Source organism: Barbatula barbatula (genome assembly GCF_947034865.1).
Source record: "Barbatula barbatula genome assembly, chromosome: 5".
Lineage (NCBI taxonomy): Eukaryota > Metazoa > Chordata > Actinopteri > Cypriniformes > Nemacheilidae > Barbatula > Barbatula barbatula.
The window spans coordinates 7,562,961-7,590,559 of record NC_136769.1 but is presented as its reverse complement, the minus strand read 5'-3'; the positions used below and the strand labels follow the sequence as shown (position 1 = coordinate 7,590,559).

At 36.7% G+C, this 27,599-nt stretch overlaps 1 protein-coding gene across 1 annotated transcript; it reads right to left on the bottom strand.

Annotated features, from left to right (window-relative positions):
- Window positions 1–19,319: 19,319 nt before the first annotated feature.
- On the bottom strand, window positions 19,320–20,948 carry eve1 (even-skipped-like1; the record flags this gene model as incomplete). Its single annotated transcript, XM_079457722.1, has 3 exons — window positions 19,320–19,775; window positions 20,036–20,277; window positions 20,924–20,948. The coding sequence occupies 3 exons, from the start codon at window positions 20,946–20,948 to the stop codon at window positions 19,320–19,322; spliced, it is 723 nt and encodes a 240-aa protein (XP_079313848.1).
- Between the last annotated feature and the right edge of the window lie 6,651 nt (window positions 20,949–27,599).

Below are 27,599 nucleotides of genomic sequence, written 5' to 3'. Positions count from 1 at the left end.
TGATAATTGTAAATTGGGCGTGAATAATTTATACACTGTATCACAGCACTCATTGTCAACCCACCTGTCTTGACATATTTGATGAAAAACCTTTTTTTCTGCATGCCAATATATTTTGATGGTTTAAATATTTTTAACAATGGCAGTTAAAGGTGTATAGCATAGGGCTTAATAAAATTCATACATTTTTAAAAATTTTGTGTTAATCTGTACCCTGCACTACATTCGACTTTTACAGTTTAGGGCCTGCTTAACCGTTTGTCACAGAAATTTCCAAAACTAGTCATAAATCTGCTGCTTATGCTACTTTGTACAACATTTCGCTTATATTCGCTCTTGTGCTACCAGTATCCTCAGTGCAAAATCAATAGGCTCTTAACAGGCCAGCAAGGCTTATTTCCCTATCTCACCCTTGACAAACGAGGCAATGCACTAATTGATCTCCTCAGCCTTCACTATGTTCTTTGCGTAGTACCATGTGTAAAACGTTCTTTAACATGGACTGTGAGCATGCACGGTTGATCGCTACATCTGATGCATCGAGCCAGCTTTTTAACACACCCAATGATGGCCATGAATCATCTTCATTAGCCAAACTGTCGATATTCAAGAGAGTATATGGAAGGCAGATAATTCTGAGAGAGCAGACAGTGAAGGAGTGATGCAACAGCTAATTTAAGCACAATGCTTTGCATATCACATAAATCTTTCATGTCATGTGACAAACGAATGTGACAGAATAGATAAGATTTATGTAGAGTTTGCTAAGGGAACCTAAAAGTTCTGCTAAGAAAATCATCAGTCATTTAGGTTTCCTGACTTATAATGTAATACATAACTAAATCATTGATAACATATTACAGCTAAATAAAAGAGAATAGATTTCATTCAATAGTCTTTATATAAAGAATCAGGCGTATCAAAGGAAATTTCACGAACAGAATGCCCTTTATAAAGGATATCACAGAAATGTTGTTGTACATATGTTTATACTAAAGGGATATTTCACCCCATAATAAAATGTATTTCATCATTTACTCACCCTCTTGCCATTTTAAACCTGTATGACTTTCTTTCTTCTGCAGAACACAAATGAAAATATTTAGTCTTATTTATAGTTTAAGCTACTAGTGAGAGACACATTCACAGGTTGGAATTGATAAATCAGATTTATGATGCTGTTTGCCAAGACAACGGCAAGCTCTGTATAAGGATTGGTGGACAGGGAGGTGGTAGTGTGTGTGTGCGTGTGTCTTTTTTGGGCTTTGGAAAACCTTTGCAGTCCATAGAGCAGCTGCTCATTTCTGGGTAGAATGAGAGAGAGAGAGAGAGAGAGAGGGAGAGAGAGAGAGAGAGAGAGAGAGAGAGAGAGAGAGAGAGAGAGAGAGAGAGAGAGAGAGAGATGGGGGAGGTAGACACATGGTTATAGCTTCTTGTAAATAAGGCTCATCTACTTTTGATATTGATTAAACACACACTCACACTTTAACCAGTTAAATATAAAAATTAAAAAATGTTGGCTACATGAGCTAATATCTAATAGCAAACTTAATACACAGTCGTTGCCATTTTAAACTGACTGCACTGTTCAGGAAATAATCATCTGCGTGATGATAGCGCAGTAATACAGCACAAAAAACACATAATCAATAAAACAACTGCCTCTCCGTCCTCTCCGTCCCCTCCCAACCATCCCCCACAAACCCTTTCTTACAGACAACTGCTTCATCCCTGTCTGGGTAGTGAGCAATGCTTGCCCGAGGAGCTGCTGTTTTTTAATGGGTTGAAAGGGATGTGAAGAGCCCGAGCAGTCATTCAAAGTATTATTACACTCCTGGGCTGCACACTGCCCGCTTGGCCCCCTTGCTGAGGTCGTGGAAGATGGATGGCTTACTGGAGCGGCAATTAATAATGTTTTTACAAGACCAATGGAGGCGTGTGCGAGCCATGGACGGATTGGGCAGAGTATTGAAATGTGCAGGTGAATTGATTGGCCCATCGGATTTCCTGTAGAAATCATTTGGATTAATTGAAAGCACGGGAAGGGAGGAGGGAAGGTGGGGTGGCGTATTGATTTATAGGCCTCACTCAGAAGAAGAGAAAATGGCCACCTCGCTGCTGGAGACAAGATGATGTGGCTTCAGGCTGGATGCCAATAAAACTTAAATGATGCTGAGATGTTAGACTCATCAGTAGACGTGAGGAAGCCACAAATATGCCAACAAATAAAAACAAATGAGATACAAAAGTTCAAAGGAAAATATTAAAGGAATATACAGAGATGTCATTAAACTTCTTCCCTACCAAGTTTTCAGTATTTTTCTCTATTTATATCGTGTTTATAATATATATACATAATTAAAATCTTTCTTTTATATCTGCCATAGTCATATGCTGATCTGAGAAGAACATACAGTAGAAGGCCTTACTAAAACATTTTAGGTGAGTTGCTCAATACCGCCCCCTGCGGTGTCTGCTAAAAATGTTTGATGTTGGTCAATATATTGTTTTTTAATTCAGAAGCTGTCTCTGTCACAGCTTTCAAAATCAAGCATGGTTCATTGTAGGCAACAGGAAATCAGAAACAATGAAGAAAACTATTTTATTTTTAATATCTGTTTTTATTTATATTAGAATTTATTTGAATGAGTTTCAATCTGTGGGAACATGACAAATCAGACTAAATGAAATTCAGATAATCTGTATTTCTGAGAGAATAATGCATAAAACAGATTAGACTGAAATTTGGGGAGATATTGAGGTCTCAATATAACTCTTACATATTTAGATTCATGCAATTTTATGATTTATAACCACTTGGATGGTGGATTTATGTCCTTATACAGTTTAATTAATAACTAATTAACTAATTTATTTATTATTAAATTATTCATATACATTTAAATGCTTATAGCTACTTTAGTGTAAACACCAAACAAGAATGAAGTGCAAATTTACCAGTTATCTTTTAATTCTAAAACACATTCTGCAGAAGCCGATTGTAAGTATTTTTACTCTAACTCTCAGGTAGGCTATCTGTACTTTACCCGTGTGTTTTTCTTATGAAAGTTGTACTTTAGGCTATTAATGCAAAATATCATACTTTAAACTATTTACCCGTAAACGTACCTTACCTAATAACTACCTTAAGTATTTTTACTCAAACATTGATTAAGAAAGTATATAGAGTGTAACATGAGTGTATCACTTTTATTGCCTTCTCTGCTCACAGACAAAGTGATGATGAAAGTTAAAGAATAAACGACAGTGGCACCAGCTTAAGTATATGATCTAATGTCTGCTCACTCATTTTTATTTGTGTTATTGCTCAAGTTGCTTTGGAGATACAAATGTTATAGAGAATGAAAATCAACAAAGAAACATAATTTCTGCTTTTTCTGATAATACATGATAATATGACATTTTTATGTGATCTTTTTATATAAATTGCAAATAACAATTCTGTTGTGTTTACAGAAATGATTAACGTTTGTATTGTGTTTTGCAATATGCTCTGTTACGCACCTTTTTTTGTTGTTGTGTGCATTATGACAAACTCACACACACATGATACATCAGTCTGTTGACATATATTTCCCTGCTTTTCCCAGTAAGTTTGTGGCAGACGTTGGTTATGGCCAGCTGCCTGTCTGTAAAGAAGGTGGGCGACGCTAAAGCAGGCAGGAGCACTGCTCTCTGGTTACAGTACCTGTCTATAAAAACCGTTCCTGTGTCTCGCATCCCCCTCCTTCCAGACCCCCCAGTGTTTCCCCCGAATAGCACCAACAATGAAAGCCATGTCTTGGGTTGCAGTCCCCACAAACCTTCCTTGTTTATGAGGGCTCGTTTGATGTCTGCGCCTAGTTAAGGGCGCTCTGTCCCTATTATGGGTGCCATGTGCCTGGGTGGTACATGGAAATTTGTGCAGAGAAGCTTTAAATCACAGAAGAGCATTTTAGACATATCCATCAATAGACAAGACAGTCTATCCCTTTTCTAATGTATGTATCTTAGTATATTAATTTATTTGATGTGCAATGCTTTTAGCACAATTATATGCATTAGAAGTGAATTATGTGAATACAGTATTCATTTCAGTTCCCCAGACATCTACATTCTATGAATCTAATGCTGTCATATAACTGACAATTACAGCATATATGGCTCTTTAACGGAAGCTAAAAGGCTAGGCAGTGCCCTTTAATCACAGATTGATGTTAGAGTCCCAAAGATTATCCTAACGCACCCACCGCACCAACTCTGGTCCTGTTAAAATATCTCACATTCCCCATGACATTCAAGAGGCTTCTGAAGGACTCCAGTCAGTGGAATTAAAGCCAGGGCTCTTGTGTAGCTCCAGTGAAGGCGGTTTATTGCGGATTTCTTTACTGCACACTGGTGCACACCTTTTTTACTGCAAACAGAGAAGGCTTAACGGTTGGGGAATGAGCAATAAGTGGAATGTGAATGATGCAGGTTCGTCAGAATGAGCTCCCTCGGATGCTGTTTACAAGAAATAAGGCTTTTTAAGACTCTTCCCCAACCGCAAAGAGTGAGACTGTCCCTTGCTTAATTACTGTCAGGGTTTTATATAAAGTCCAATTAAATTTCACTTTAATTATGCTGTTTTTTTTGACTGTTTAAAAAAACATATCTTGTCTTCATAGTTGGCCCTCTAAATTTACACATCAATTTACTCTTTGCAAAACTAGTGGGAACTAAGAAATGGATAGATGTTTTGTTTATTAACTATTTATTTTGGTTTCATATTCATCACTTCGGTTTAAACGGCAAGCTTACCAATAAGTTACTATTTGTTTAGATTTATTCTAATAAATAGTCAAATTAATATATTAGTTGAGAAGCATGTCAAGATAAATGCTGTAATTCAGGAAGCATAATAATTATCCAACCTCATTCAGTGAATATTGATTGTGTTTCCTGATCATTAATTCATTGTGATTGTCAGTTCTCTAGAATATAGAGTAGATATAGAAGCAATAAGTATGTGGTCTGCTATGGTGTCAGTCCTCTATGTTTGTAATGCGGATCTGTTATTGACCAGTAGATGGCGTCAGAGACACCAAACATAATTGAGAGGACTTTCTGGATTTAACATTTTCAAAGCAGAAATATATCACTAGTCTTTGACTGATTTTTTACGCGTATTATTCTGGTTATTTGTACCATAAGGGTTTATCAGACATGGACTTGCCATATCAATTATACCTATAACACAGTGCCTGTGTTTTTTGTGTTCTGTGCGTGTGGAGTTGTGTTTTATGCATGTATGTGTATATGAACCTGTGTGCATGTCTCTATTCTGTGTGTGTTAACTTTTTTTGTTTTTACTTGTATGACTTTAATGTTTAGCTTATAGTCAATATTTTTAATGTACAGCTGCTTTGTAACAATGCAAATGGCTAAAAGCGCTATATAAATAAAGTTGATAGTTCAGTATTTGTTTATTGATTTATTTAGGTTATTCACATTTGGAAATCTTATGTCAGCTTTATACATTTTCTTCACTACTCATTCATTACTAAAATTATGTTGGCATGCTTACAGTCACAAAGTAAAGGATCAATAGCACAAAAGCTGCCATAAGGAAATTACTTTTAACATTACCTTTTAGACAGAAGTACCATGAGCTCAGATGTTAATATATGATTGTATACAGTATGCCTATGCCTCTGCAAAGATAAATTGAAAATGCTGAATGATAAAACTGATGAAAGTATGTAACTAATCAATGGCTTAGCAATCCGTAAAGCTGAAATGGAATTGAAGGAAGAGAGCTCATGCACCAACGGCTTGCATAAGGTTATGCAAGAGTTTTCACCATTTGCTTTCTTTAAAATCTTTCAGAAAATATTTTTAAGCGTTCTATTCAACATCTACCAAACTAAACAGACTTGATGAATCACATTATTACAAGTTTTATTAAAGGTAGACTTTGCAGTACTTTTGGAAATATGTATTATTTACATTAGCCGTCTTGCTCTAGGAACCTCCCTCTGCTTTTAAAAGAGATGTTTCCCTCCTTTCATTTATTTCGCTTGGCTGGTAAATAGCTTGTATGTCAGATTTTCACAGCTGATAACAGCCAACTGGCTGACATTATTTTTCTACAGTGTGGTTTATAACTGAATGCCAGGAAAAATGACATAGACGGGTGCTATTTTATCCCATTTAAATAGGTGTTGACCAATGTCTTCTAGTCTAATTTGTACGCATTACTGAGAACTGATACCTCTCCTCCATAGAAATAGAGAAGACAGGACGCTTTCCGTTTTCATATCAATCATAAACTAAAAATCTCTATATTTACTTACGTCATCACAAGATATTTAGAATTTAAAGTATGTTAATAATTTAGAATATGTATGTACATTAATGTACATTATTATAATAGGGTATTACAATATATTGCATTATATTTATTATATTATATTAGGCCTCTAGCATAATTTCCACCCTGCTTCTTGTTGCTGAAATAGGCTACCGAAATAAATGTATTGTTTTTTTGGATTTATTTGAAGCCAACAAGTTAAGAGTTTAATTCTAAGACATTTGACTTTGCATTAGAGTTGCTTTTGTAGAAACCATTTATCTACACTGGAAATAAGTGTTGTAAAAACATGTGATGCTATAATGTTCATGCAAACAGAAAATGGAACAGGTATTAAGAAAGTATTAATGAAATAAAAGTATAATTTTACAGCCGCAGCGGAAGTAACGTCACCTTGCAGTGACGTTTTTCCAAATCTTGTGAGAAAGGCCTTTTCAGCGTCAGTCCCAAATGTAGGTATTAAGGTAGAATTAATATTATAAATGTCTACCTTTTGTTACACCCGTCGTGTCAAAGGCTTGCACGTGGCTGAAATGTTGCCCACGGAGTCATACTGCCAGGAGTTGAACCATTTAAGTCATCCGCTATGCTTCATGCTAATGAGAGATTAAGTCCCCTCCTCCTCCTCCTCCTCCTCCTCACAGTCGAGTCTTCTCCCACAGCACGTGTGACATGCGGCTCACAGGAGGGATGCGGACTTTCCCGAAGTCACTCCTGCAATTCAGTGCTACTGTAAGTTAAATAGCTTACCTATTTTAAATCATTACATTTGACAACAAACAATAATGTTTATATAGCCTATTATAAGACAAAGAACAAAATCATAAATGCCAAACATGATCACAACTCGAGTAGGCTTTGGATCTATACTTTTTTTTTGCTTTTTCAGTCAAAGGATTTTGTGAATATTTACCAAACAAATCCATCAATAGTTTCAAGCATTGTCTTTTAAGTAATACAATTTATGTTCCTTATTATTGTTTGGCAAATATGAGATGCACGTAGTAGGCCTACTTGGCCAATTAAACACAATTATTTGAAGAGAAGATATCTAATTGATATTAATGATTTACATTTAGCCATTTAGCAGACGATTTTATCCAAAGCGACTTACAAAGACTTCGGGGAGCAATAAACGATATGTCATACAAAGAGCAAGTGCTAATAATACACATGATATAGAAACATGCCAAATATATTAGTATTTGCGTTATGATATTTTACACGCTGCATGTTCTGATGTTTAACTCAAATAGCAAAATAAAATCAACAAGACAGTAGTTCACTCATGTTTAAGATACACCTTACATCGTGTGCTCTTGCTGGTGTTACTGATAGATCTGGTTTGTCATCAACCTAAATGCATTTGATTAATGTGGATTCTCACCTTTTTCGTTGGCAAACGGGATATAGGGACATTATACAAAACGTGTTCATTATCTTTGTAGAGAGTAATACTTGTTAGTACACTAAGAAATGCTTGATTAGGCATGAAAGGGGAATCTCTGGATAATAAGCCTCTGGAAAACAATCATGGTGGTTAAAAGGACAGTTCATCCAAAAAAATGAACCTTCATCATTACTCGCCCTCATGTTATTCCAAACCTATACAGGTTTTCTTCTGAAGAACACAAGAGAAGACATTTTGAAAAATGTTGCGACGATTACGCCTAATGACTTTTATTTGAACCACCAGACATTTCTCAAAATATTTTCTTTTGTGTCATATGCAGGTTTTGGACTATAAGAGCGCAATAAAACGATGACTACCTTGATATAGATTGCTGGGCGGACTTTGAAAATCTTGTTTTATGCATTTTAGTTTAATTAGTTGGTGCAGAGGTTTTGTTTTGGCCTTCCCATTGATCTGAATGTCACCATTTAAATTAAAGTGGTAAGAAAATGAATTGAAAATAGGAAAGGCAAAGAAAAATAATGGCTGACAGGCCATATGAGACAACAGAGGGTAGGAGAAAGACTTGGGTCTGATAGATTTAATTAACAACAACAAATAATCACAATATTATAACGGATATGTTCTGATATTGTATTGATCTGTACATTGAATGATTGTTCTTAATGTTCGTAGGGTCTTAAATGGTGTGTCTTTACAGTATTTGTGTATTTAGGTGGTAAGAAGCATCTCATTTACATCCAAAGAAGGACACTTCTCTCTGACTGCAGATTGCAGAGTGCATATAGCTACAGGTTTCAGACTTTAGGACCCTGGAAGGTCTCACGTACTGTGCAGGCCCATATTATTTTGGCATGTCTCATTGGCAGTCTTTGTGCTAGTAGGTTGGTCTCCATTCAGTTACTGATGTGGCGTCTCCTGCTGCTTGTGTTATCCCTTTCTAGCACTGATGGTGTAGAAACCATTGCCTTTCAACACGCATCAACAACTAAATATATAACCGCATTATTGGCCTAAAGCATGTCAAACTGCGAAAAAACACCCACATATGTGCCTGTGTTGCAATTTATATGCGACCATCGAGATTTAAACAGATGCAGAGAAGATGGTGTCTGCAATTTACAGATCCTGAAAGTACATAGCTGTGAGGCATGTGCAGTCAACCGCACAACACAACCAAAACCTCAATAAAATTCTGTTTACTTGTGGACTTATTCCCAGCCAATAATCATCTCAGCATGCAACGCATATAAATACTAATTTTTTAATTTATATTCATCCCTCAAATGATTTCTAAAAACTGGTTTAGTTTACAAAACTAAACCAAAACAGATTGTACAAAATATATTTCTTTCAGACATAATATGGCTTTATGTTTCAGAAGATTCTCTTTCTCAGGTCCAGAAAGGAACTTTTTTTTTCATGCAGGTCCAGTGCGTTATTTTTGGAGGATCTTTTGACAGAATTACACCTCTTCAGAAGTGTGTAAAGACCTTACATAATGAAGCATTACCCATCATAAGCATTACCCCAGATGAGCTATTTCTGTCTATATATTCGGCGGGTCCCCTTAGAATTCGCCATGTTGTTTCTACAGTACCCCTAAACGGACAAACTGCTCTACAGAGCACGTTTTGTAAATGCTTAATCTCCTTCGGCAAAGAAGCAAAAACTGGCAACTTCTTAGCACGCTGTCAGCCTCCATAGTGCTTTAAAGGAGGGGTGGAGTGAGCCGTTTGTTGCGTTTACAACTTCACCACTTAGATGCCACTACCTTTAAAGGAACCTTTAACCCAATGATCCAATAAGCACCTTAAAAAAAATTCTGCCAACAGATTCACATATATGACCTAAAGGAGGCGCTATTAGGAACAACTGGACCAGCTAGAAGGATACTGGATCAGCAAGTGTTTTCCTTTGAAGGACCAAAAAAAATAAAGCTGACAGGTTGGTGGTTCAATTTCATCACATAAATGCACCAAATTTACAAGATTTCTCAGAACTCTGTTACAAATAGGCAGATGCCCAAAGCGTCAAATTAATGTTGTACAGATTCCAAAACCCCCCTCCACCTGGTGCAACCCAACAGAAGTAATGTTAATATATATACAGTACACTCTGTATATACACATATACATCACAGGTTAATTAAAATGAGCCTTTAGAGTTCCTGGAGATTGCGAATGTGGGTGGAACCTTTAAGGTTCATTTTTGAATGAATTAGGACCCTCTCTTAAAAGTGCATTAAAGAACCAGCAGAGTTCCTTTTGGAGCCCTTTTCTAGTCACCATTTCAGTAGTATTATTATTGCTATTGTTATTATTATTAAACATTTGCTATGTAATCTATGTTTTATTGTGAATAAAATATTAACTCATGTGATTTGAAATTCCTTTAGTTTTCATTTTACTCAAATTTTATAAACGTCACAACTTTTCTGGAATTTGGGTTGTACATTTCATTTGTTTTTCTTTCATGTTTTCATAAAGGTCTTAGTAGTTTTTTTAAGTTTGACCTCAGATATTCAAGCATTTCCCCTCAGTTCCTGTGCTCATGCAGCAAGAGTTTGTTACGGGTTTGAGCTGCAACATGGGCGCGCACGAGAGACATTTGAGCGCAAGACTTCGTTCAAGGCGAAGTCGAGTTGAAATGTCCCACTTCCGACCTCACAGCTTCCGACCATTAGCTCCGCGCTAAATTCACTGCATGACTGCAAGCATTTTGGATGTGACGTCTCCATGCGCTCAGCTTGATTGGTCTGCCCTGAGTTCATGGGTCGTATGAGTGCAGTTTCCAAGTAGTATATGGGAAGAATCATTCTGAGTTTGCTTGAACTTAGCACTGGCTGTTGAAACCAGAAGCGCGTGTCATTTTAGATATTTGAAATGGTGGTGTCCTACTCTCAAATTGTTTGTGTATTCATATTTTTTATAGGTTCATCTTTTTATCTTTATATATACATATATACAAAGCGTTACTTATAGAACTTATAAATTCAAATTTGAACCGTTTTTGATAATAAGAGGTTCATATTTTAACTTTAAAGTTCTTTTTCTAACTCTAAAGATTCATTCTCTTCTAAGAGTGTATAGTGTTAAATGTTTAATAGTGTAGCTCAGCAAGCTTTGTGCATCCTTCGATATCCATGTCCAGTAAGGATATTTTATACAAAAACATCTGTGGTACGGAAGTTCACCCTCTCATATATGACCACAGGACGTAACAGGCCTATACAATTGATAAATTAATATTTGAAAATCAATGATCTTACAAGTTATTCTGTTACATGCAGCATGGACGTGGCACATGGGTGGGTGTACTTAACCACAGGACAGACATGTTTAGGCTGTGCATCTCAGTTGACGAATTGTGTATGCAAATACGTCAGGTTTCTATGACAACCAGATCACTTGTACTTGCCTGCATCTCTCAGCCACAGGTCAGAGGTCATAATTAACGTAGTGGTAAAAGCACTCCAAATCATTTTATGGTTATGTCAAGCAATGTAAATTGTCATGAGTAATCTAAATTATGTTGTACAGTTGAGTAATGATTTGCTACATAGTCTATGTGTATTGTATAGTCAGCCAGTGGCCTTGAGTCAGCTCGGATGTGCTAACATGCAAACTGCGTCTTTTATTGTTGTAAATATGTATCTTTTACAACAGCTCTAAAACTTCAGTGAGGTCAGATTATTTTTAGATATATTGAAGGAGGATTTTTATTTTAGTAAAATAGCCGTTCCCTTAGTTTTATATAGGGATGTGCCGATATGTACATTTTGGCCGTTAACGATACCTTAGAATTTTTAAAGTTGGAAGCCGAACTAAATATGAATTTAAATTTCCCTTAAACAAAAGGCAAACATTGGAAAATAAATTATTTTAAAACAAAGTAACATTTCGTTACTTCTTTACACTAGTTTATGATTCTTTAACTTCTTTAAAATAATTTTCTGGTATAATAGTATTTATATATTTATAAACAATTTTATTGTCATTATTATTCATGGTTAGTAAACATATTATAGATGATCTTCAAGTGCAACCCAGAAAAGTGTTCTCAATAGCCACATGTCTATCATGTCTCAAGAAAAAACGCATTTAGACATGGTTTTGTTTTGTGACTTACGGAGTCATAAATATATTAATAAAGTACCTACATCAACATTGTCTTGCTAATAGCAGTAAGTGAATGATCACAACAGACAGACAGTTCTGTTCTGGATTTAATCTATGAGAAGCATGAACCTGAAGTGGTTTAACCAGAGGAAATTATAATATCTTTAATATATCGGCCTGATTCTATTATCTGATTTTATGATATTTAATATCGATAACATTAAAAACGACAATTAATATTATAACAATATCGTGCATCACTAGTTTTATTGTTTTTTGTAATATTGTTGTTTTGGTGATTCTACTTTCTTGAACAGCACTATTCTTTGTTAACATGATTTTTAAATTAAGTTATGTAGTTTGCTAGTGCTGAATTATGATTATTCGGTTGTCAAGTCCAAGCATCCAAGCAAACAATACATTCATTTCCAGCAAGGCTACAGCTTAAACAACTCTTTATGAGCACTGTTTAATCATATTGCATATTTAATTAAAAATAAATCGCTGACTGGCCACGTGGGATTTCGATATAAAGACAGGCAAGGGTCATGGTTTTCCGGTGTTATAGCTCGCTGTGACGTGAACGTATGTAAGCATTTTTTGTTTGCCTATAGCATCTCATTGTGCGTTTGGACCCAGAAACAGTATCTGACCTTCCGTATATGGTGGTGCGTGACTTCAGGCTTAACAAGCTGATAAACAAACCTCTTACATTTGTTTTCTGCAGAATACTTATTTAAAGCACCTGAAAGGGTTCTGCACAACTTTCTTTGAAGTCAGAAACGCTGGTGATGAATCACACCCACTATTGAACTTTTTACTCACTCAAAGCAGTCAGTTAAAAAACACAGTCATATAAGACACAGTCAGATTTCATCACTCTGTGTCTATATCGGAGTTTTACAGTATTTAAATAGCTTCAGTTGACACAGGCCAAGCCTGTAGATTTTACTACACCCATAAAGCTCTGTCCTTGCAACAATATAGATACACCATACTTACTCATAACCATACTTACATATCTCCCTCATTCAAAAAACAAATCATGTTTGTTTCTCTTTGTTAAATTGAGTTCAATTAAATTAGCCAGTTGTGAACAATTGTTAGTCATGTCACTGCAGTGAACAACTCCTGACAACTCATGGATTATTATTTACAGTTACTCTGATGGTTGCCTTTGTTGCATTTATATTGTTGGTACCTGTTGATTCCTTAAGTTCTGAATATAGTGTTAACTTAAATCCATTTCCTTCTTAAATATATCTAAGTCATTGTGATTTGCGTTAGAAGTATGCATGTCACAGTTTACCCATGCATGTCATCATGTAACAATTTGTTGTTTCATCTTTATGGAGTTAGGAGTAAAGATGACAGTCGTAGTGACAACAAAGTTTGCACCATTCACCAGTGCCGCACCATCGAAAGTTTCCTGGAATGTTTTTTTTGTGTGCTTTTGAGGAATGTCTTACTCATGTGACTAATTATGCCATATACCAGCTTTGTAAGAGATGTTCAAAGAATTATGGCGAAATATTATGTAAGGAAAGAGACATTTGGAATAAAATATACAAGCTCCTTCTCATAAAGCTTTTAAAAAGATCCTCTAGAACTTAAATAGTTTAATATAAACAACTCAAACAAGGTATGTGTGTCATATAAATGGTCAATCATCACATCCTCCTGGCTTCTATCAGTGCTATGGGTGTCTCTGGAATGGCGTTGCAATGGTTTGAGTCCTACCTCTCGGGTAGGTCATTCAGAGTATCCTGGAGAGATGAGGTCTCTGCGTCCCAACAGCTCAACACGGGGGTGCCACAGGGTTCAGTGCTTGGACCGCTACTCTTCTCCATTTACATGACATCCCTCGGCTCGGTCGTTCAGAAGCATGGCTTCTCCTATCACTGCTATGCCGACGACACACAACTCTACTTGTCATTTCAACTGGATGCATCGCGGCATGCCTGAGTGACATCTCGCTTTGGATGAAGGATCATCACCTGCAGCTAAACCTTGCAAAAACGGAACTGCTTGTGATCCCAGCCAACCCAAAGATTCACCACAACCTTGCCAGTCAACTAGGCTCATCAACGATTACACCGTCCAGCATAGCCAGAAACCTGGGAGTGGTAATCGATGATCGGCTTAACCTCACAAGTCATGTTGCCAGCACCACCCGGTCCTGTAGATTCATCCTCTACAACATTAGGAAAATTAGACCTTTCCTATCGGAGCACTCTACGCAAGTCCTAGTCCAGGCTCTTGTCCTGTCCAAACTGGATTATTGCAATGCGCTTCTGGCTGGACTTCCTGCTTGCACAATCAAACCTCTCCAGATGATCCAGAATGCGGCGGCAAGAGTGGTCTTCAATGAACTGAAGAAAGCACATGTAACTCCGCTCTTCATCAGGTTACACTGGCTCCCTGTTGCCGCCCGCATAAAGTTCAAAGCTCTGCTTCTGGCCTACATGACCAACACCGGGTCTGCACCATCGTATCTGCACTCACTAATGCAGATCTATGTTCCTGCCAGATCACTCCGGTCTGCAAAGGAACAACGAATAGTGGTGCCATCCCAAAAAGGAAAAAAGTCACTCTCCCATACCTTCTCTGGATCTGTTCCACATTGGTAGAATGATCTACCAGCTGCTACAAGATCAGCAGACTCTGTTGCCATCTTTAAAAAACGCCTAAAAACGCATCTCTTCCGTCAACACGTCGCTGATTGATTTTTCCTAATTTTCTTCCCTTTCCTTCTTTAAAAAAATAAAAATAAAAAACACCTTACTAACCTCACTTTTCTTAGATTTGTATACTGTGCTAGGCTTTAATGGACTAGTTTGATGCACTTATGTATTTTGTTGCCTATGTTGTTATAATTGCTTCTAATGTTTCCTCATCTGTAAGTCGCTTTGGATAAAAGCATCTGCTAAATGACTAAATGTAAATGTCTATAAATGTGCACGCCAATCTGTATTGGCAAGATGTATAAAGGTTTGTGTGTATTTAAGTAATGAATAAATACGTTTGTCTCTGTGGAATGTTTGTATTTATTCTGGGCATGTCTGTCTCTCTGCCAAATGTAAACAGCGAAATTAAAACTATGGAGGAAAGCTATAAAATCCAAGAGTTCCAAGGAGAGTTCGTTTCCCTACATTTAGTACACACCACACACCATGGCTCTACAATAACTCCGTACAAGAAATATTGTTATAACTCCGTAAATTGAAAGATGTTACATTGCTTAGTTTCTCTTCTATATACTAAATGTGTAGGTTGCATACTAACTTCAGACATTCTTTACTGTTGTGGCTCTATACGACACCAGCCAAGGAATAAGGATTCATAATTTTCCAAGAAACAAAAACATTATATACTTTTTAACATAATTACAGTATATAACTTGCACTGCCTTGGAATGCCTCCATGATGTGCATTCACGAAAACATAATCACATCTACAAAGGTCATAATCACATCTACAAAGGTAAATGTGTTTAACAGTGTTTACGAGTGTGGAGAAAGAAGATCGTTCAAAAGTTCGTGGATGTTGAATGACACGTTATATGTCTTTGTGCAAGATTACTGTTTAAATGGTCAGTTCGTGTGCATATCAGGGATGTTTAAATCTTTCGAAGTCTATGTCAAGCTTTAACCTTTTTAACCTGATTGCGCAATACGGAAGTCGTAGACGTGAATCACTGAAGCAGTGCAAGCCGTGTGTTTGTTAAAAAGTATATGATTTTTTAGTCTTCTTGAAAAATGACTAATCGCTTCTCTAGGCAACACCCTTATTCAATCGGCTGGTGTCGTGTGCCTTTTGAAGCTGCCATGAAACAGAAATTTGGACCTTAACCATCAGCAGTTTAACATGTTAAGAGAACTTCTGGCATCTTGAAGATGAAGATAATTAGGTTACATTCGAGAGATTTACAGGCTTTCTCATAGACATCATGGTGTCAGTTTTTGCCAAGGTCCAGAAGACATTGTTAAATTGGTCCATCCGGGCATAGTGGCTCGGATGAATTTTTTTTAAGCGACGAGAATGTTTTATGTGCGAGAAACAAATAAAAATACATTCATCTATATACGCTCCTCTGTCTTGTCAGTGTATGGCTTGCGTTCATGAGAGCACTTCTTCTTTGTCTTCTTCTTGGACGAGAGTACTTTGCATGCGCATTAGGTTTGTGCGCCAAACGCTGAATGGGGCCTGCCCCTCCCTTTTGGATGCCGGTGCTCTGACTCACATGCGTCAAAGTGCTCTCGTCCAAGAAGATGAAGTGCTCTCATGAACACATGGCATACTGAGATTGATTAAAGTCGGTATTTTGGTCAATTCAACTTAGCCACTATGCACGGATGGACCAATTTAACAATGTCTTTAGTACTTTTCAGGACCTTGGCAAAAACTGACACCATGATGTCTATGCGGAGGCCTGGAAATCTCTCGGATATCACCTAAACATCTTCATTTGTTCTCCGAAGATAACGGAAGTTCTCGAAACATGTTAAACGTCACGTGGGTGAGTAAAAAAATCGCACAAAGTAGATTTTTGGGTGAACTTCCCCTTTTAGGGCTCCTTTTTGTACCTCTACATGTACAAAATATATTGTGCCTTTTTGGGTACTTAATTGTACCATAATAACCTTATTGTATTTAATCCTCAGTCGAATGTTAAAAGAAAATAAAACATTTAAGTTTACCTTTAAATGCACACAATTAGAGGTACAATTATGTTCCCAAAAGATCATACCATGTTAAAGGTTTTGAACCTGTAGTGGTAAAAAAAGGAGCCCTTTAGGGGACCACCCCAGTGATGGCAATTGTACCTTTAGAAAGTACGGTTTTGTATGTATTTGTGCATCAGACTCTGCAAAGGTTGTGTTTGTGTCTCTGTGTGCATGTGTTATAATTTTTTAATAGCTTACACAGAATTTGCACACAATTTTGACATAGGTTGTTTATTGATCCATTACCGGATAGTCTTCTTTCTAGAATTATTTTTCATGGGCTAGAGCAAGCATTTAAATCTAAACCGATACGACTTCCCCTTCTTAATTGTGATTCATAACTGTACAGATGTTGAATCTTTATAGATAAATATTTTGGTTGTTACATTCGTTAGCACTATAGTTTCTGAAGTTGTACTCTGACTCACAAAGCTTCTGTCCACTTCTTGTGTGGCTTTTCTATGTCATATTTCTCTCTAGTGAAGACGTTTGTGGAGTTGTGGTTCATGAACTCCTAGTGTGTGATGTAAATTAGGAAACACAACATTCTATGCAGTCTTCTCTTGTTGCACGGGTCCTCTAGAAACACGCATACTTCAGACCTGACATTGCCTGAGATGAGCTTATGAGTTTGACTTGCATACAGTATATGAACCAATGCAAATTAAAGTGATAGTTATATAGTATAATTATGCCTGAATTACATCTTGTTAGTCTTGTTTGAAACCGCAATGCTTTATTTTGACTGTGAGCTGGTTGTCTCCACAATCTTTTGAGCCTTTTTTTGTTGTGTTTGACGCTGGAAGCATTAGAGTTTTTGTTTAACTTGTATATACTGTTTTCAGGGGTGAACTTTACGATTATTTAAATGCAATGTGATTTTTAACATTTTCTTTTGAGCACCACAAAGTGAGATAAACATTCATCTCTTACCCACATTTCATCAGTTGCATCACAAATGTTTTGCATCATTGAAATTAAACTATAATGGTATATTGATGTTATTTCTGCAGTTTGACTGAAGGAGACAGATTTATGGAGAACTTGCCATCATGTCAGCCTGTCCACCTCTGACTCCCTGAGGGCCGAGGCAGTGTAAAGAGCAGGAAGTTGTAAACATCACACGGTAGTGCTCTCCAGACAAAAGACGATCTGCTACTGTGTGCTCAATCAGTGTTCCCACAGTCACCGTAGAGGAGAATCTATTTACAGTCTGTTCCAATTTACCCCATCACTCACAATTCAGTTTTTTTACTGTCATTTCCCACCTATTGCCTAGCTTTACTGCAGACATCACCCATTGAGTTATTGTCAAACTCAGACAAGTGTATGACTGCTGGTCCCAAATGGTCTGCGCATCCATAGAGTTGTTTATACCTAAATACATTAAAAGATTTGATAGCATTACATTTATTCCTATCAAACTTGCAGTTTACCAAAATAGTCTAATTAGATACATTTTTATGAGCATTGGATTGAAAGTGATAAAGTGCCATTTCTTACAAATTATCCAAAAATGTGATCCAGTCTGTGATTCTTCTACATAGCTATTGTAAAGAAGTGAATATATAATTTTGATATCTTTATAATATGGACTGAGTAATACCATTGAGATTGAAATCACAGTGAAATCAAACGTTGATGTTTGTTATTTCATAATTTGATTTTGAGACTTTCGCCTAGTTTTCACAGACAGGGTCACATCAATTTAAATTATTTAGAATTTTACATAAGATTTTTGGAGAGTAAGAGTAAAATATGTCAAATGAAAAAGGTGATATGAAATTAAGCAGATCTGTAAAGGTTATCACAACACGGCAGAGAACAGGTTTATTTTTGCTTAGAAGTGGGGTTTAGCTGCTTTTCAACTAGAAATCACCTGCAGCAGGAGGGGGTGAGATAAGCCACCACACCTGCACACTCAACAGGTGCTTCACTTCACATAACCAGAGCTATGTCTGAGGCACCTGAGCTATAACTCGGGTTCACCGTCTTAACAGCCATTAAAAACTAAATGCATTCAACACTGGAAAAGCTGATGTCTTCCTGTATCTTCTGCCTTATATGCCGTCAAACAAGTAAAACAAAGAAGCTGTTTATTAAGAGCAACGTCTCGTCTCTATCTTTTTCATAGACAGTATGGTAAAGCCTGTGATGTTCAGGTGGCTCAGCCATTTCTGTCCACCTGTTGATGTTTTGTCTGGCAACAGTGGTTGTGTCTGGAATAGACTATAATGAAAGGAGCTTCGTGTCTGTTATTTGATAAGTGGTCTTTTAGATTAATGTGCCGTTTGGTCACTAGATTGATGTTAAACCAATAAGAAATGTGTTTGTCTAAATGACTTGAGACATGTCAGTCTGTGTAACATTCAAAGACATTATTTGATGTTCATTTATCTTGCAAATAATAATAGAAAAATGCAGAATAAGAAATACTTTTTCCATAAATATTTTTAATTCTCAAATTTGTCATATATATTTTTTAAAGCAAATATTTACACAGGAAACTCTATGACAGTGTTCAGATGCAAAAAATTGCAACTGTACATATTTTTTTTTATAAAAGATCAGTGAAGGACTTCAAGCAGGCAAAATGGTCATCAAGATTGTAAGAAAAAATAAACAACAGAACATGACCTACACGTCTCCAGTGACTATCTAGATTCTGAACTGTACAGATAAATAAATACAACGTGACATCAGCTTTATTGAGGCAAAGACACCTCTTTGCTGTTGTCCTGAAGCATTGCTAAAGGTTTTGAGTTGCGTGCCTGTCGTAACCCCAGGCTGGCTCCCCCTCTGGCTTTACGCAGTTGTTCCGGTCTCCAGTGGAGGCAGTGGGGACATGGGCATGCCACAGGATGGTGTTTTGTCTGAGCAGGGGAGTACAAAGTTGGCTGTGGAAGTCCACCCAGCCAGGGGTAGGTTGAAGGAAGGAGGTGCAGAGTGTCTACTGGCCTTGTTGTGGCAACATAAGGGCTTGAGTAACCCATGCTCATGTGAGAGTACAGATGAAGAGGTATGTGGGGTAGCAGCGGGTAGGGCAGTCCGGATGCTGCCTGGCTCACCATGAAGGCACACAGGTTTGGGTCCAGTGGATTAGGCCAGTGTAGACTGTGACGTTGCCTCTTGTCCTTCATTCTTCTGTTCTGGAACCAGACCTGTAATAGATAGTGTAGGACACAACATGATGCCTGGTAATGTTGTAAGAGAAAGTTGAAAACCACCTTTTGTGGAGTAAGCTTGAATAAAGTCATCAATTATTTTATACGCACTTTTACGAGAAGCTTGAAATTCATTTTAAAATTCGTTTAGGATAAAAGGTTGAAATGCTTTAAATATTGTCCTTATGACTGGAGAAGCTTTTCTTGGACGAAGGTTTGAGAAGGCCCATGTCATTGTACAGGTGATGTCGAACTACCTTTATCGTTGTCTCCGGGAGGTTTAGCGCCGCAGCCATTTCACATCGCCTCGGTCGAGACACGTAACTTTCTTTGCAGTATTCTTGCTCAAGGCGGGTAAGCTGCTCCCGTGTGAACGCGGTCCGGTGTCGCCGACTTTGGTCTATTCCGTTGAGGAGTGAAATACGAGGGCAATCTTCATCTCCTTGGTCACTGTCAGCCTGAACGACAGTAGACACTGTTGACTCCCTGCCTTCTCCTACTGAATAATAAACACGAGACCGTCGTTAAGATTAATTCAAATTCAACCAGATTATGTTGGATATTCGTACATTTTAGCTGGAAATAACGAAAGATAACGAGTAAATTGTTTAATCATGATGTCTTTATCATAGTAAAACAATGGCAATCAGTACACACAAAAATCACAGTTCATTTTACTTCACTAAAACCATGGTACACTTTCATATGCCTACATACATTTAAAGTTGACACGACTCTTCAGTTGCTGCTCTATAGGTTTATATGGCTGCTCTTATTATCTGAAGGCTATATTAAACCTGTGAGTGCGTATAGCACGTCATATTTACTTAAGTAACATGTTTAATATGCAGGTAAATATTTTCTAGTTTATGCAAAGCATGTCGACAGTCCTCTTCACAAAACGTAAATGTAAAAAATATGGGCATACTTACACATTTTACCGTCGAGCTTCACTTCCTCTATAATCCACTAGTTATCCAAATATTCCCAAGCGTATTTTCACAAGCTTTTCATTTTGCACAAAACGGCCTAAAGCGAGGCCCAAACGAACGATCTCTCTCCACACTGCTTTTCTACCGAGCCAAGTTGGGATATGCGTGGTAAGATGAGTTGTTTTTGTAGTCACCGTCCACCCCCTCCCTCACCTCTGCATCTTTCAGGTCGTCCCATCTTGTCCTAATGAGAGAGACGCGCTCTATCCGCCGAGGCGCCGCCTGGGCGCGCGGACGGAGGTGTTAAATTGTCTTTGGTCTCCGACTGGCCTTTGTACTTTTGTTATGGAGAATTAAGTTCGACCTCCCTTTGCGTACTGTCACAGTGGCATCCCCGTGGAGATAGGCCGAACCTGATTGTTCCGTGGCGTTTGATGTTTGTATTTTTGGAAGTCAATCATTAGAATCCTAATGTCCTCAAATTGTAGAGGTCTGCGGTTTATAATAAAGATGAAAGCGTTCCAGCAACGCAATACAAGCGTGTGTGGTTGCTACCTGCAGCAACCATTTGACAAATTTACATTTATAATAAAAATAATTAGACTCTCCACTGATCAGACTGGATTTATCTATTGTGGTTTATACAGTTTTAATAAGTGATACCTGTGCCAGGTAAAGACAACACACTGCATTAATTTAAAAGCAGCATAACGATTTTTGATCTAACGTTTGACTCTCTAATGTGCCTTATGAAGACAAATACATACAATTCAAAATCTAGCCCGATTTGTTATTTATTTAAGTTTTAATGAGGTTTAATCTGCCTCTGTTCATCTTCTGTCAGTAGGTGACAAACAAATGGGATCAAAGATCATTAACCTGTTTACACACAATTTTAGCCACATTACAGCCAACATTAGACAATGTAAACAAGGCAAGGACAGAAGAGGAAAATGTAAATTCTTAAAATTAGCTAAGTTTATTAAAGTAAAAATAATTTTTTATTGGAATTGACAAAAATATTTGTTCTAAAAATTATGAAACGTGCTTCATAGGTGTTTGCATGTCTCGATTACCAATGCAAGTAGCCATGGATAGACCATCCCCAGTAATTTATTAACTGATCTCTTCTCCCAGACATGGTTTCAAATCCTTCCGTACTTGGTGGTACAGATTAACCTGATATCAAACTGTCTGATTGTTGTATTGTTATACATTAGTTCTTTGATCACTTGACAGTTGGGGAAAGGCTCCGGCAAGGCTGTAGTCTTACCTGGACACTGTGAGCAGATATCACGTAGGGGTGACAGACGTTTCACCTTCATGAACAGACAAGCCCGTCTGCATCACTTGAAAACTTTGGGAAACCTGAGCAGGTTTGTCTGCACTGAAAATGTAAATTTCGTTTTATTTGGCCTGATGTGGAATGTTGATCTTGTAGTTCCAAAAATTTCTCAGACAAAGAAGGTCCAGGTGTCAAAGAGTTAACTTTATTTGTAGAAGCCAAACAAAGTGAGTTCTTCCCAAAGCGTCTGAAAATACAGTGTTTTCCATAGTGAAACTTCTGAAAGGAGGGTTTCTTGTTAGACCAATCAGGTAAGTCCCTGTTATCTCTTATTTTATATTAATTGCTTTACTTTCACCACCAATAGATCCCATTTTAATCGTGGTTTGCTCGTTACTACCGAATTTTTTTAAATAATCGTAAACAATGTTATAACCTAGGTACAATGGTCAGTGGAAAGTACCTATGTTATCTGTGCCTCATCCTCTGAACTTTATTAAACTTTAGGCCTCAGGCTTCTAGGTCTCACAGACATTACTGGATTTTACATTGCTGCATAATGTTCAAAAGTGCTCTTAAACATGCTTGTTAAGTGCATTTATGTGAATAATCGTTGATCAGGTATACTGATTGTAACATTAAATCGTCAAATCAACTGTATAATTCATTCGCATACAATAATCTTTGGATAAATGTGGTTTCAGATCATATTACTAATACTCCCACATATTCTAATATTCCTATGAATACTTCTTAATGCTGTTTAAGTACATTATGACTGTGGTAAATAACAGTGCTTAGTGCATGTAAACTCATTGTTAAATCAGCTAAAATCATACAGAAATTACACAATAGGTCCTTTTTACATTGTTTCATACTAAAACGGATCGTTTAGGTTTTCATATAACATTGACCAATTTATCACCCTAGAGAAAGATTTTCTTAAAAGAAATCAATACTCAGTTAAAGGGATACTTCACCCAAAAATGTTCTCTCATGAATTACTCCCCCAAAGTTGTTCCAAATCTCAATACATGTCTTTGATCTGTTGAACACGAAGAAATATGTTGTGCATCTGACATTTCTGGCACATAATTAAGTCATAGTTGCCCTATTTACTTTCCTAAATTCTTCAAAAATGATGTCCCAGAAATGTCAGTTGCTAACATTTTTCCAAATGACTAGTTCAAGCTAATCTCTATTTTAACAGGGACTGTTATTTTTCAGGTAGCAATTTTTGTTTTATCCTTTGTGTGTCTTTGTAGTGAGCTTTTTATAATGCAGTACATCCATTTTTTCCGTGTTGTATCGGTGCTTTTGTCAACAAAGCTTTTGACTACAATTATAAAGAGTGCATTTAATTGTAAAGTCCATCAAATATTGTATTGTTTTATTTATACATTAAAAATACATAAAGAGAAAGGCACACAGGCGATGTCCAATAACTGCATCTCATTCTAGTACAACAGTGTGAAGTGTCAAGTGCTAGCCGTGATGCACCTCAACCTGCTATTTGCAGATGTTTGGGATAACTTTAGAATCTAAAGAAGGTGTGTGATCTTTGTTGGTACTAAAAGACAGTTCATCAGAAGCAAGGTTGGTTGTTTCTGGTGTAGCTATAGCATGGCAATTGAATGAGGAAGTGTTCTTTACAGGGTTGGTGCTGCCGTGCAAGTCATTGTGGGAGTACATCTGGTGTAGAATTAAGTTGTTTACTTTGTCCTGGTTATTTGTGCAGATATAAGATCCAATCTGCTTCTACAACCCTGACTGTAATTTTCCACTTGATGCCTTTATTTGCTTGTTCAGGTGTGTTTATCCGAAGACGAAATTAAACTACAGAAGTGTAGATCTCAGACAGTAGAACGTACCAGTTTAGTATCAAAAATAAAAATCCTGATCATGGTTCAGTTTTTTAAGTAGTAATATTTATAATAAAAAAATCTATTTCTAAATATGAAGATGCCTCTTTACCAAATTACTCCAATATTCAAGTTGAAAGTAGAAATGGTTGCGAAAATTTCCACTGTACATGTGAGGGTAGAGAGCCTTTAATGAGTATTTCATTCTATTATTTGGGATAACGAATGGCACAAAGACAATTCCCAAAGAAATACAATATTCAAGTGATTCCAAATCGTTTTGCTGTTTGTTTTTAAATGGCATAATTTAGTATTGAAATGGTCATTTTCAAAGTCCTTATTTAGTTCCATTTTCTGTATTCCTACATCAGATGCACACAAGGTGGATTGGCAAACTTTATTTTTTCTTAGATATCTTTGGTGGAGCCTATTTCAAAGTTCACCAAAAAACGAAATAGTATTTGTCATCATTCACTCACCCTCCTGTTGTTTTAAAGTGGATGGCATTCCTTTTTTTGCACAACACAATTTTTTTGATGTAATCCAGACAATGAATACAAATCTTACTTGTTTAGTGAAGTATGACATAAGCATTAAGTACTTGTTAATTCAAATATTTTAATAGAAATTACTTATGTTAAAATGACATGGGACATGCTGACTTGATTTATTTATCTGTTGATTATGAGCACATTTCCCCTGTAGCAACATTTCTCACATCTATAGGCCCACTATATGAGACTTTAGCTACATTTTTTGTGGTTGTATTTATGTTATGGGTTTAAAAGATTACTGTTCCATGTATTAGTAACGTATATCAAATGAACATAAAATCTCCTGGGGTTCGGAGGTCTGAAAGCACAGTGGTATTCTCGAGTTTGGCGTTTTATTGTTTTATATGGTTCGGAATATTAATAATAACCGCACTCATTTAAAATGTATAAGATAAATAAAGGAACTCGTAAATTACGTAAATAAATGGCCACTGGTCTTTTTGTGGACGGCCACGTAAAGTTTGAAGACAAATACAACATCGAAAAATGTAAGAATAAATAATTGAAATATGAATGTCGTATGAAAGCCGGTTATGGTAAGCTCCTTCTAGACCACCTTTATTATACGCCTACCTGCTCATGCTGTCTAAAACGGGCAGTCTTTTCATCACAGTCAAGACCATGCCGCTTGATTATCCATAAAGCGCACCTTCCATCTTTATTTCATCTTTAGTGCTCTCTTCAGACAATCATTATCATTGTACATATATGTCAGGACCATTACTGCAAACGCGCATCAGCCGAGCCAATCATTAAATGCGTAAAAGTAATACAAATACTCACCAAATGAATTCTGTGTGTGCAATTTGGCTAAATGTTTAAAGTTAGTTAAACATCATCCTGAAAGTTAATTTGTCTTTTTTGCCTGCTTTTTTGTTCGTCTTATGTTTTAGGAGATGTTTACTTTGTCGCAATACCCAAAACAACACGAGTTTCGGTGAATTATCGTATACGCTATCGCGCTAAAGATTGTTCATGTCCAACTTGCAAGAAGTAAGTTTACCGCATAAGTGCAATATGATTCGATCCAAAATTGTTTGTATCCTATGTGATAACTATAATTATTTCCATATGTTTAGTCTCATTCCCACTTAATCTGCAGTGATTTAAAGTCTATTAAAATCTGCAGTAGGTCTGTTTAATTACTTTTTGTTAATTTTCTTGCACATATTTTTTTGAATGCAAATCTTTTTAAAGGTTTTTCTTGTTACAACAGAATCGTTTATATATACGCTTGCTAATTCTCTTATATATAATTTAAAATAAATTCGCGTTCATTTCTAAACATTACAAATCTGGGTCACTATAAAGACCGTGTTTTAATTTTAGGCTAGATTGTTCACAAAAGTTGCCTTCGATTATTTTCATAAGCATGCTGTTTGAACATATTTGTGGATTTGTTTCTTATTTAATTTTGATTAAACATGGTCTTGACTTTAAACATGCTATGTATCCTGTCATTTATTGCATTAAGTCACCATCACCTTTTAAACTACAAACCCCGTGTCTTAGAAATAAAAGTTTCCTCAATTAATACCACAAACATTATTTACAGTGAATAACCAATATTTGCTTATTAAGAATTAGGGGATATTTATAAAATAAAATGACTTGCTGACAACCGGAGCATCCGATCTTCTTCTAAAACCACCTCCTCATTTTTGTGACTTATGTATCGCAGTACTGGTTTCAATGTTATAGCAGACCTCAGTTTCATGTTGCTGATGTCCTTGAAGTGCAGGTTCTATACGTTTCACAAACATGATAACCTATTCTAGACGGGCAAATGGACGTATTCTTATAACAAAGTAATGAAAGTACATCAGTGACGCGCAAATGACTCTGTCATTAAAGGTCCAGGATTACAATTTACGTCAATGACCATACGTGATTACTGTGTTGCATAGAAGCAGTGTAGGCCTGCATTGAGAACTTAAAGCGCTCCATTTGCATTATCTTTGGCAATCTGTCATTGAGACTATTTATTTAATTGTGGAAAAAATTGAGGTATTCAAATATACGTCATAGGGCCGACCTTGCTTAGTGCACAAATTAGCAGTTTTGTTGCAGCTTGCCAAATAAATGATGCGTTTTTAAAGTCCTGTTAAAGGTACATGTATTTACAATATACATCACATTATTTGTTATTCTTTGAAACACTTTTGATGAAACAACTGTCACTGCATGGGCACAGAAAGGGTTATGCAGAAACTAAAAAATATGCAATAACATTGTATGGACGCAACGATCTCGCTGAATAGTCCAAGTACAACGCCGACCATCTTTCCAAAAAATAATGACCAATTCCAACTAAACAAAAACAAAGTGAGGTACCTATTTATTAGTTGTTAATTACCACCTTGAAGTTATTAATTCCATTTATTATAAATTCCAAAACATTTATGATCTGGACACTGTACAATTAGATCATTAAATGATTTCTTGCGCACAGTAGCAGTCTCGAGTGAGCACAGCATGTTATGAGGCTGCTGTTGTCTTGAATCAAGAATACCACGCGGCTGCTCAATGACGCGATATCTCACCTTGTGTTTAAAAATCACGAAAATCAGGCACTGCTTTGTTTATAGTTCATCCCTATAGTTTGAGGCGGATCTGTTTACATTTTCTGATTCATTTTAGCCGTTTAAAGGAAGCAGGCTATTCAAGACCGGTTTAGTCATTTGTCATAAATCTCGGCAGCTTATCATCCCTCCGGCCGCGTCATTCTTCAAATGTGTTGCCTTTGATGACAAGTTCGATCCAGAGACCTTGAACTTTGTCTAAGGAGGGACTGCGTCTATCGCTGCCGCCTAAATAGACCCTTCAGGGTGGGCTCTACTCGTCCCTTTAAACTTGGCCTTGACCTTGAGGGCCTTGCCTGACCTGTTTGTAAATTCAACCGTCTGGGGATGTGTGTGGGAAGGCACATTAAAAGGGGAAGCTTATTTTCCATATACACATTTGTGCCATTTTACAAAATCGCACATTGTATACTAAATATCACATCAAGATTAAACGTAATCTAACCATTTTTTATATGATTGAAACATTATATATTACCTCAAAACAACGTTTATAAAACATGCATTCACATGTTACAAATAGTCTACCAACGTTTTTTGTTTTCAAATTTATTCATTTAAATTACTTAATTTTTTTTACTTTGCCGTCTTAATAGTGTTAACATT